We start from the raw sequence: 12779 nt of genomic DNA, 5'->3' as shown, positions 1-12779 counted from the left end.
TCACAAGTGGCAGAGGTTAATACAGTGAAGGCGTTTAAGCATACGGCCAGGGACTAAGGAAAGTATTCAGAGGTTGGACAGACTAGATGGGCCGAATGGTTCTTATCTGCCATCACTTTCTATGAGTGAGAGTGAACAAGAATGAGAGCATGAGAAAGTGAGTATGAGAGAGTGAATGACACTGAATGTGGGCATTGGGCAACAAATTTTGTTCCCAAATGTAATAAAATCCCTCCCAATTGTCGTCCTGAAACAAATATGCCAAAAATTAACTGACAAATTTGTCCAAAACTTTTTGGCCCATTTGCACGTGTCTACTTTTTAGGTTATGCACTGCTCTATTTTTGTATATTTTTTCTATATACTGGTCCACTTTTTAAACAACATCAATTGCTGTATTGTCCAGATATTTCTTCATGTTTCTAGGTATTGAAGGTATATAATCACCAAATGCTTCTGCTAGAGGTTGTATTCTTCAGATGAAGGCTTTTGCACTTTCCTATAAAATTTCTACACTGTACATATTTTTTTGTCTACATTGTTATTAATACATATTTTTACAGTTTTAAACGGCTAGTATTTTACTATTCTGTTGTGGTTTTATTTTTTTTTATTTGTTGTTTTTTTTAGATTCAGTGAATAAACCATGACATCAGGAAACAGTTATAAATTGCTTCTAAGACATAAGCAGTAAAGCATTGACGTTGTGGTACTTTTAAGTAGTATTTGCTGGGTATATGCTCTGATTCCTTGCTTTCTTGCCAGAAATAATAATATAAAAGGTCCTATGGGATTTGATGTACTTATGATTATTATGTATTATTGGCCTCACATAGCACCCGCGAAGCTTATGGATGCAAAGATGATTAAGATAAAGGTAATTACAAAAATCTACAAAGGTTGCAAAATAAAAAAATCAAAACGACAATTTGAAAGACCAGTTATATTGTATTATTTGTTGTAACGCTTGGTAATTGGTATTAGAATTTTATTTAAAACATGCCTGTTGGTTTAATAATCAGCCTATGATTATATACTCTTGGACTATTTCAGACAAGCGCTCATATTGTGATCAATTGAATTTGGCATACCCATGTTTTTAATGCTTTGAAAATTCATTTGTTTCACATAAACCTGGTCTTCAGGCATCCTGGATCAACCGTTCATGAGTGCTAAGGGTTGGCATTTATTGTCCATTATGGCTGTCCATTATTTTTTCAAATTATATCCTATTAAATTAACCCTCCTTTACAATTCATCTCCCATCAGGGCCAATGAAACCTCACTAATTACAATTGCCATTTTTATTTTCATGTCTTCTAACGGAACTACAGATTTATTTGGAAAAATTCTGGGGGAGGTGTCCCTTTTTTCCGCAGCCTTTCGATGTCCATTGATTAAATGAGCCAAACTAACTAAGGAAACAGAAGCCATTTTTTATTGAACCTGGACGGAAGCTTGGTTAGCCGGAGCAAAGCAAGGCTACTGTTTAAAGTTAGACTAAGAAAATAAATCAGCATTTTTGAATTCTGCATACCCAGAGGGTACTTTGAATATATATATATATATATATATATATATATATATATATATATATATATATATATATATATGAAGAGACAACCTGCTTTTTACTAATAACACACAAATTACTGTATTACACTTGTCTATCTTGAATACATAATTCGAAAATTTACAGGGTGGGTATGTGAACCCCTAGGCGAATCACTTCAAAAAAAAAGCTAATTGTGAGGAGTTTTCAAACCTGGAGTCCAATCAATGAAACGGCATTGGAGAGCTGTGTTAGAGCTTCATTGACATTAAAAAAAAACTCAAACATTTTGAGTTTGCTATTCTTAAGCAGCATCTGCTGATGCACCTTGGTTAGCAAAAAAATGAATCTCAGAAGACCTACAATCAAGAATTGTTGATTTGCATAAAGCTGGAAAGAGTCACATTGTAATTTCAAATATTTTACATATTCATCAGTCCACAGTTAGACAAATTGTTTAGAAATGGAAACAATTTAGTACTGTGGCCACTCTTCCTAGAAGTGGGAGCCCAGCAAAGATGACCCCAAGAGTACAACGTAGTTGTAAAAAAAAAATGAATGAATTATTGGAACTGGTTAAAATCTCTGTTCATGGGTCTACCATATGAAAAGCATTTTCACAGGTATGGAGCCCATGGCAGGACACCATGAAGGAAGCAGCTGCCCTCCAATTTAACATCACTGTTCGACTGAAGTTTTGACAGTCTACAACGCTTCTGGGAAAATGTTTTGTGGACTGATGAAACTACATTTAGTGTAAAAATTCCACCACATACCCACATGAAAACAGAGTTCCAATGGTGTAGAATGGTTGAGGGAGAATCATGATTTAGGGCTGCTTTGCTGCCTCAGGGCCTGGACGGCTTGCCATCATTGAGGGGACAATGAATTCCCAAGTTTGTAAAGGTATCATAATGGATAATGCCAGGTTGTCTGTCTGCAAGCTGAAGGTCAGGAGAAAGATGTGTAATGCAGCAGGACAATGACATCAAAGTAAATCTTCTACAGAATAGTTTAAAACAAGAAAATTCACCTTCTGGAGTGGCTCAATCAGAGCCCAGACCTTTACCCTGTAGATATGCTGTGAAATAACCTCAAGAGAGCCGTTCACACCAGCCATCCTAGGAATATGGCTGAGCCTAACCATTTCTATAAGGACAAATGGTCCAAATTTCCTCCTGAACGTCGTGCAGGTCTGATCTGCACCTCTTGGAAGTGCTTGTTTGAGATTATTGCTGCCAAATGAGGAATGTTTAATGGGTGTGTTCAATAAAGCCATGACAGCTTATCGTTATTATTATTATTGTTAACTTAAGCACATTGTGCTTGTCTATACTTAGTGACTTAGATGTAGATCAGATCACATTTTATGAACAATTAATGCAAAAACCCCCAGGTAATTCTGAAGGGTTCATTTACTTCTTGCCACTTTGTGTGTATATATAATATGTAAAGTGCCTTGTCTTTTGCACTCATCGGACTATAATTCCATTAGTTACCCCGTGCGTCACATATAAAATATAGAAAAGGAATAAGCACACATAAGATTATCGAAAATTCACAGCCAGTGGTTTATTGCCAAATTCACCAACGTTTCAGTCTCACTCAGAGACCTTTATGAAGGCTTGATCGAGGGTTGATAAAGGTCTCTGAGTGTGACTGAAATGTCGATGAATTTGTAAATAAACCACTGAACATAAATTTTCAAAAATCCCATGAATGCTTATTTATTTTTCTATATTTAAATATCATATGATTGAAATCTAAAAAAATATATTTTAATTAAAGTGTTTATTATTTTACTCAAATTAATATTTGTGCATAAAACTGAAAAAGGAGATAAAAGATATTTTTGGAACATAGCTCATTTTAATTGGCATTATTAACAGCACCCTTTCCAATGCCTTATAATAGCTATTCTGAAACATTTCTTGTATCTTTGCCATACCATGTTCTAGGCTATGTAAGAGATATCAAGGCAGCCACATCAATCTATCACTTACACAAGAGTGAAGCACAGACTGTAAAAAGCACAGAAAACATTACATAGAGGACACTGGCGTGAGTCATAAGAATGGATTGCACTATAGAAAGAAAATAAACCTGCAGTATAAAAGCGGGGAAATGGGTATAAAACTAAAAAAATAAGGGCATTAAATTTGCTCAAGGTGAGATGTCAAAATGGAAGTAAACCCAATATACTTCAGCCATAAGTGACATGCAATATTTATGGCTGTCACAATAAAGTTGAATTATCCCATGGTGGAAAAATATTGCTACATTCAAATTGACATTTCAATGGTGTGCTTGTTTTTTTTTCTGTTTTGGCAGGAACAGTTATTAAGTAATTATCTAACAGTGTTTTACCTATAAAAATCTGAAATTCGCATTAAGTAGCAATAAAACTATATTTAAAAATGATATACCAATATATATTTAAACCTGTTTTAATTTTTTAAATTCACAAGCAAAATGTTTGTATGTCAGATGGGGGAATCTCTAGTATTTCTCCATAGTAACTACCCACACATACATAAAGGCACATACACACACACACACACACACACACACACACACACACACACACACACACACATATATATATATATATATATATATATATATATATATATACGTCTGGTATGCTTTTATGTCAGATAACAGCTGAACAGGGCTGACAATCTGTGCTCTGTGGTGTTACTATTGACAATTGTGCTTGTAAATTTTTAGATGAAAAATATTTGACCTAATGCATTTTGACCAAAAGAAAAAAAGCACGGGCACTTAAAAAAAGTAATTTGTTCTGAATTATAGATTAAACAATGTGCACACCATTAGCAGAAGCTAAAAACAAAAAATAGAAAGGGCTACACTCCCTACTCAATACCCCCCCATCCTTAATGGTATGGCTTGTATAGATTTACTGTGTATCAATCCAATTACTTTATTTTATATTCAAAATAATAGAACATTGCACAGGTATTATTTTATTATTGACTTCCAAGTCTATTTTATGAAATAATGCAAGATGCTTTTAGCTTGAAAGCTGACATTAAATCTGTACAACATCTCTGATGGGTCTTCTCTGCTTACTTGGTTGTATAAGCTTTTTCTGGTCCCACATGTGCAATGTTGAGCTCAGACCCTCACTTTTAAAGCCTAGGGAACCACATAATAAATATAAGTTTCTGCAAAATCCAAAACTATTCTTTTTCTGCTACCCTGGCTCATTAAAGAAAATGTCTCATTCTTACATCCCTTTAGGAAATCTTTCCCTGTTGAGACTTGTTTCATGATACATCTAGTCCTCTAGAAAAGCCTTGACCTGTCTTTCAAGAGCAAATGATTTGTAGGACTATAAAGCGACACAACAATGGCTCATTCTTAGCAACAAATAAACAATAGGCAGAAGAGTCTTTGCTTCCATGGATGAGCTGAAACACTTCAAACAGTATTGGAGACCAAGGTGTAGTCTATGGATATACAAGTGGTTTGTATAATCTGGAGGTACACATGGTTCTAAGAACCCATCAGTAACCTAAATGTATCAGATGAGCTTTTGTTTGTGTCTACATATACCGGTAAGCAGTGACTTAGCATGTTAAGGTTAATTAGTTATCTGGCACAAAGTAGATACTTTAGAAATTATGCAGTACTACACAATAATTTACAATTTACCAAGCGAAGTGACATATCATCTTAACTCAACAATGAAGAATAGCTTCTGGTTTTTACTGCTTCCACCGCACGTAGAACTTTAAAATAAAATGGTCAACCCCTGAACTTCAAGGAAAATGAGAGCTAATAGAAACGAAGAAGACAGCAGGTCATTTAAAACTTTACTGTGATTTACAGTTATATCATTTTTTTTTATCGTATTGGTCAATCTAATGTACATTTTCAGCACCCCCAAAAGAAAATCAAGAGATACACAAACGACACGAAACGAAATAGGTAATTCCAATCGTGCAAAATTTGCTTCTCTGTATAAAGCACTTCCAGAAATCCAAAAATATACATTACTGAGACTGAAGCCATTCTTTTCTTAAGGCTATACAAACACTAAAAGGAAAGCATTGCGAGAACACTTAGTCGGGGGTTTGATTCTTCTGCTTGTGATTCTTGACATCAAATGTGTGGTCCGAGTGTTTGTCTCAGAACAACAACAAAAAAAGAGTCAATGATCCAAACAATAAATTCCGATATTGACTTTACAATCACATGTACAAATTGCTCAGGTCGATAATTTCATTTATCCTAAAGATCACTGTCGTCTAAAACTAATTAGAGGCGCAGTTTCCCAAGGAAATGTCGATATAAGTAAATATTTTACCTAGAAGAGAATTCATTCTTCTACTGAGACAATCTGGGAGGGATGTTGGAGATAATGTCTTGTCCTGCCACATTAATGGCTACATTGACAGTTGAATCCTTGCTAAGCTCCAGAACTTGGCCCTTCCATCTCCTCTTTATAGAGGAAAGACTAAAAAGCCAGAAAAGGTCGAATATTTCCACCCTCCCATGAGGTTACCCCTTTCCAGTCTTAGATGGACTTTATCTGCTCTCTCCATGTGCAGAAGAACTCCATTGCTGGCTGCTTCCCTGGTAACATCCTGATCACCAGCAAAAGCTGAAATTACTGGGTAGTTATTCTGCATTAGGCTTACCTGTAAAGAAAAAAAATAAAAACAATTCAATATAATAAATTATAAAAACGAATTATAATAAACCTTTTGCTTTAGTCTAACACTTGCCAGGTGACCCCAAATCAATGACTTACTCTACCAGATTTAAATCAACAGGGTAAGGTGATAGAATCTATATATGTTACACATTATTTGAAATAATATGGAACTATGTAATGTGGGACTGGATTCATCATATATGTATATATATATATATATCAAGTCTCACCTGGATAGTCTGTCTGTTGTACACTTTCACCACGTGAAAGCTGAAGCTGTAAATTCCTTTTCTTGGTGCTACAAATGCACTGGATGCCAGATCAAAATGGTTACCAATGTTTACTAACACCTGTATTGAATGAAAAAATAAATATAAGCCACATCTTATAAAACCCTGGTCAAATTATTATATTCATTTAAGAATATTATGACATAATATATAATAATAAATATATAAATTCATATCTTGATGACAGTTATTAATATGTGAAACGATCCATTAATTAATACAATAATGTAAAAATTACCCTTTAGGCATGGAACACTTTAACAATGATCCACCAGGGAGTGTTGAGTGATACTGGCATTTTTGTATTGGCAGTTCAAGATTTTTGGGTCCCTAGACTAACTGATCGAGCTGATGGGGGGTTAGCTATACAGTCATTTCCTTCCTTCACCAAACTTACATCAAAATAGTTTTGAGCTCCAAAGCTCAACAGTTGTGCTCTAAGAACAGTGAATGTAACCAAGTAATCTTTCCACACATATCAACAGACCTGCATAGCGTTAAATACTATGTTTCATCAAAATGTATCGTTTCAGTGGAAAACTTGATGGCAGGGTAGTGACTTCAAAAGTGATATCTATATGCACTCACGTATACACATCACACAAGTACACTGATATGACATACAGAAAGGGAGATTATATATGTGTATATATATATTCGAATATTTATTAAATTATATAAACTATACAGTTTTGAGATAATGTCTTTTTACAACATTTTTCTGCTAAAACATTTCAGCACATTAAGAAAAAACTTCTTAATATGCCATGTGCTTTTTACTTTATAGCCCGGTTAAAAAAGGCGTATCATAGCTACAGAAAGGTTGCCGTGTTACTGCACTTTACATGCCCGACAATGTATACTGGATATACAGTCAATAAGCCAATGAACCAAATGCACTGGGGTATTTCTTGCCTATACCTCCAGCTCCTGTATTAGAATATTGCAATAATTAATAAAGTTCAATATTTTGGGACTATATGCTGTCATTTTTATAACTGTACACTAGATCAAACTTGTTAATGCTTGTTTTATACCTTTAAATAAAATCAATGGGTTTTGTGTGTAGACAGATGTAAGTAGTTCAGTAAAATATTAGTAAGGGATCAGTTTAATGGTTTAACTGGTTTTCTTATACAAATGTATACACACACACACACAAAAAAACATGTTTAATGCCGCAGAGCATTAAAATCTGGGGGCAGGCAACCAGCCATCATAGAAATAATGATACAAATATATATATATATATATATATATATATATATATATATATATATATATATATATATACATATATATATTCTATTAGTCTATTAAAAGCCAAAATCGGTGTTTATTCATTTTATTGTGAAAATATTCTATTTTTTATTTATTTGGTCTTCAGTATACGTTTTGTAATTGGTTTTGCTAAAATGCACAAGTCTTTCTATTTTAAAGTTTTTTTTATGGTGCGTTTCTTTTGTGACTAAGGTGTCAGGTTGTGATTGGAAAATTAACAGAAGTTGACATTTTACTCTGAGGTTTTTCACATATAACAAATGTCACATTAGGATTTGCTAGTCAGCTCCCAGATGTTTTCTCAGCTAAGCGCCCTAAGTCAATGTACCATATGAGTTAGTGATCGCACGTCCAGGCAATCGGTTAACGATGCTGTCATATCGCAACATCTACATCATCCGTATTGAAAACATTTTTTTTAAACCATAAGCATAAAACGTGTAGCTGTTGTGATATACAATACAGGTGCGTCTGTTATATACCTGATCGAAATAGATAGTCATGGTGCGATTGCTCATCTCAGAGGGTTCATGATTGGTGCTCCTAATTGCCGAGAACGCCACTTTGGCACTTCCAGAACGGACAGAGATACCCAAAGAAGAGGTGATGGCTCCGTCAGAGGACGGGTTGGAATCACAGACCACCAGGCACTTTCCTTCCAGCACGATAGGTTCTGTGTCATTCTGAGCATGGACTGTAGGTGGCGCAAACATCAGCACCATGGACAGCGCCACTTTAGCAACTCGGAGGAAGCTCCAGCTCTGCTCCCATTTCAAGGTCTTTAACGAGACACCAGCTCTCTCTCCTGCGCCATTCATCCCAAGATCCATCCTGCTACAGCAATCAGGAACCAATTAGCTGGATGTCTTGACACCAGCAGATGGACTCGCACAGGTCTCTTCCTTAAAGTGTTATCCAAAGACTGCTGTCTTTAGGAGACTTCTTAGTATGCTTGTTGGACTGAACCTTTAAACAAAAACAACTGAACCATGTAAGGAATTTCTAGGAGGAGATCATTCTGTGTTAAGTTTATTTATAACATTGCCATCCCCCGGTTAATATGCCACGGAGATAGAAAAATGTTGTCCCACTAAGTGTTAGAGCGCTTTTACATTCTGCGATCCTATTGCACAGTTTCAAATTCTTTCTTATGAGTGCCCAGCTCTTAACAATTAGGACTAGCAGGTAATGGTTTACTGTATGTATTATAGAAGGATCTATAGATAGATGCTCCTTTTCGCCCCCCCCCTTCTAGTCTAAATAATTAATTTCCTCCCATACCAAATTCGTTTATATTCGTTTGTGAGCTATTTAATCTGTGAATATATTCGAAACCAACTCTCTCTCTCCACTTCACAGACACAGACACGAGAGCTGTCACAAAGTATGGTACATTGATCGTTTTAATGCAAACTTTTAAAAACCTTGTGTGCTCTCAATGTTATACATAGCAGCTTAGATTAACTATCCACCATCAAAGTCAAATACATAAGTCGAAATATCCCTTTCCAGAAACATACAACATCAACTCTACACCAGATAAAACAGATAAAACCTCAACGATCCTACTTGTCCAACCAAGCAAACATCAAAGAGAGCCCCTTGTTGAGAACTTTCAGGACAGGCTTTCAGATCTATCATTTAACCCTGCTTGTAATTATATTCACCCTAGACAGAAGTGAGATAAAATGTTACCTGGTAGCTCCATTGTGTGGAAACACAAAGAGGATGGTGTCTCAGTTGTCTGTGAAGTTGTATTGCTTAGACAAAATGAGCTGGGTTTGTGCTGACAAAAACACAGCAGAACAGGAGTCACCTCATTCTCGCCCGCCCATTGCCAATATTCTCTATCTCCCTCCTCTCCCTATTTTCCTCTCTCTCTCTCTGTGCTTTCTTCCCTTGTCTTTTTCCTCTCCCTCCCCTAACTTATTTTACATATCCCTCCTTTCCTCTCCCCTCTTTCCCCCCACTGTATCATTTTATTTTTATTTTTATTTTTTTTGCTTTGCACTCTTTTCACTTTCACACCAACACCAATCAACCATGGACCCCAAGGATTCCCCTTTAGAAATAATAAAGGAAGTTTGTGTTAAACGCTTAACCACTTAAATGCCAGAAGCTCCTCCAGTGCTTAACATTGTGCCACATAAGTGCAGAATGGACAAGTACTATGTCATGATTTTATTTATGATTATTACCGATTGATGTGTGTTTCAAGTATTTAAGTGTTCGCTTTTTTTTTATCCCAGAACTGGAGCCTTATCTAGATTAATTAAGACGTCAAGGAATTTGGAGCTGTGGCATTTGTTCACCTGGTATTGTGTTTTAAATTCGTACTTGGCACTGCTGTTTAAAAAGCTTGGAACGTACTGACGATCTCCGATCTCACAAGCACCATTTCTCATTGTTCGTGTTGGCAAATGACTTATTTATCAGGACCATTGTACCTTCTGTTACATTCTCAATTAAACCCATGTTAGGACTGGGGCTACACGATTCAATGATGTGTTGGTGGCGCCATCTAGCGATAACAATCGGAATAAATCGAAATCAGAATGAAATTAAGCATAATGTTTTTTTTTTTAAATGTATGTTTGGAAATTAGTTTTAATTCCTAATTAAGTTTTCCCAATGCTAAGGGCTGTTATAGGGAGCACAGATTTACAAAGAAACACTGCCATATTGATTTATGTGACTGTTAGGTCTGTAATCAATTATTTATTACCTGTTTCACCTACTACATTTCCAATTGATATGTGTTATGATGTATAGATAGACAGGCAGACAGATAGATAGATAGATAGATAGATAGATAGATAGATAGATAGATAGATAGATAGATAGATAGATAGATAGATAGATAGATAGACAGGCAGATAGATAGATACAATTTGCAATCAACTTCTGATACACACAGAATGTATCCTGATGGATGATAAAAATATTTTAACCCTTGTGTAGACAGATTGTAGTATTTCCCTGATGTACTTTTTCCTGGTGTGCATGCTGTCCTTTTACTTCACAGATGGATATATAAATCTAAATTGGAAAAAAAGTAGAATAGTTATGTATAGTGTGGGGAGAGTTAATTGGGTTTGCTAATAATAATGCAAGAGACTTTTGTCTTGTATTGCAGTTCTAACCTGCATCATTGTAATCAGCGCCAGAAAAGCAGTACAACTAGATGGACAAACATTACCTTTCCTAGTCTCGAGTTTTTGTTTTGTTCATTATTTTATTTTTCTGATGATATTCAGCATAAGGGTACAAATAACTGAGTCTGTCAATGCAACATACAGTGGGATTTATCTATACATATTCCTCCCTGATGGCACTTCTGTCTGAAAAAGGACACTTTGACAAAGAACTTATTTGAAACATTTACAATAAACCAGATAAACTCATGCATAGTTGGACGGAATGCCAGCTAGGTAACATCACAATGTGTACCTGTATGATGGTATTTCAAAGGCCCCTTGACAATTGGTTATCATGGAAACATCCTATAGGTTTCCCTGGGGAACTTTTTTATGTGATAACTCAGACATGTTTCATGGATGAGTAATGTCTAATGGCATCAATTTGCATGGATTAATGGTTCCCAAAGAATACAACCTACAGATACATCAAGTCATTTCTATTGAAAACTAGAACCATTGTGCATTCATACATAAGATAGAAGATCTTTTATTCTTATTGTGTTCAATAACTCTCATCTAGAAAGGATGTTAATAAAGCAGGCACCTGTTATATAAATACCATGGGATTTTCACTTTTCACATAAACCAAGGCAAATGTCAGCTACGGCTTCCATGCACCTCGTAAACCTTCTCTAGAAAGAGTTAAGCACCCATGGCAGCATTTATTACAATATAAACAACACTGAAATAAAGGGATTGTGTACAAGTCATGGGTATAAGGAAATCTTGCTAAAGATGTTTTGTATTTTATATTGAATATTGTTTAATGTTTTATTGATTGGCTCTTAACGGCATAATAATCCTAGTGCAAGGTTTTTAAACTGATTGCTGCCAGGAAGGCCTTACTATACCGCTATTGATTACACTTATCTCTTTCCACACGTGAAACATAAGTGCATTTCACATAGTGGATACAATACGATATACGCAATGATATAGTTTTGTACAACAATGGAATGTTTGTGCTTCATTTCATGCATGTTTGAATTGTTTCTATTTGTGTAGGAACCAGACTTTAAGGTATATTGACGTGAAAGTAAAATGACTTAAGATAGCTATATTGCAATTGTTTAATTTCTCGGGGTACATCAAATTGTAAAGAGATAATAGGGGCTGTATCAATATATTTGTTCTATTTGGAAATTATTTTACAGTACATGCAAGTTACATTATACATTTAGAATATTTGTGGTTAAATAGAACATAAATGCTTTTACTAATTTCAGTATAGATAGATATATTAGACTAAAGATAATAGCCTTACCTACAGGTAAATAATGCATGCATTACAGTAGTCTGTGCACTCTTGTAGTTAACATCCATATATATTCACTTTCTAATATCCCACATGGAAAGAACTATCACATACTGTATTTGTACCGTGTAAAACTCGAATATACATATTTTTCAGCACGCATATGTGATATTTAGCCTACATACTAAATGTTTTGCCAACATTAGGGCACAGAGGGATTACTAGTCCAGGTAATGTCAAACATAATATCAATATGAAGAGATTCACTGCCCATATGATTACAGCCTTTGGAAATAGGTAAGTTCCATGAAGCCCGTTGAGACAGCTGCCCAGGTAAGATTTCGATCTGGTAGGCACTGTAACTGCAATTTGCCCACCCCACAATCCTTACACATATTCATATATTTTGAAGGTGTGGATGTGATCCTTCACATTTTTACTGTTTTCTATGGCTGTTGATTTTTGTCACACAACCATTTATACAATGGTGAATTGTTATTGTTTTTCCTCTGTACAG

General features: G+C 35.2%; 1 protein-coding gene across 1 annotated transcript; it reads right to left on the bottom strand.

Annotated features, from left to right (window-relative positions):
• Positions 1 to 5378: 5378 nt before the first annotated feature.
• CBLN2 (cerebellin 2 precursor) lies at positions 5379 to 9635 on the bottom strand. Its single transcript, XM_053467566.1, has 4 exons — positions 9503 to 9635; positions 8290 to 8773; positions 6467 to 6586; positions 5379 to 6219 (listed from the first exon to the last, which is right to left on the bottom strand). The coding sequence occupies exons 2-4, from the start codon at positions 8635 to 8637 to the stop codon at positions 6022 to 6024; spliced, it is 666 nt and encodes a 221-aa protein (XP_053323541.1). The 5' UTR covers positions 8638 to 8773; positions 9503 to 9635; the 3' UTR covers positions 5379 to 6021.
• Between the last annotated feature and the right edge of the window lie 3144 nt (positions 9636 to 12779).

The sequence above is a fragment of the Spea bombifrons genome, chromosome 5, assembly GCF_027358695.1.
Source record: "Spea bombifrons isolate aSpeBom1 chromosome 5, aSpeBom1.2.pri, whole genome shotgun sequence".
In the NCBI taxonomy this organism is placed as follows: domain Eukaryota; kingdom Metazoa; phylum Chordata; class Amphibia; order Anura; family Pelobatidae; genus Spea; species Spea bombifrons.
The sequence above is the reverse complement of the archived record's forward strand: the minus strand, read 5'-3'. Positions and strand labels throughout refer to the sequence as shown.

Bases quoted from the DNA above. Each gene is read 5' to 3' on its own strand.
- CBLN2 (XM_053467566.1), bottom strand. From the start codon at position 8,637: ATGGATCTTGGGATGAATGGCGCAGGAGAGAGAGCTGGTGTCTCGTTA. The intron at 6,587-8,289 runs GTATATAACAGA...CATTCAATACAG, and splicing joins TGACTATCTATTTCGATCAG to GTGTTAGTAAACATTGGTAA. The intron at 6,220-6,466 runs GTGAGACTTGAT...TTTTCTTTACAG, and splicing joins ACAACAGACAGACTATCCAG to GTAAGCCTAATGCAGAATAA.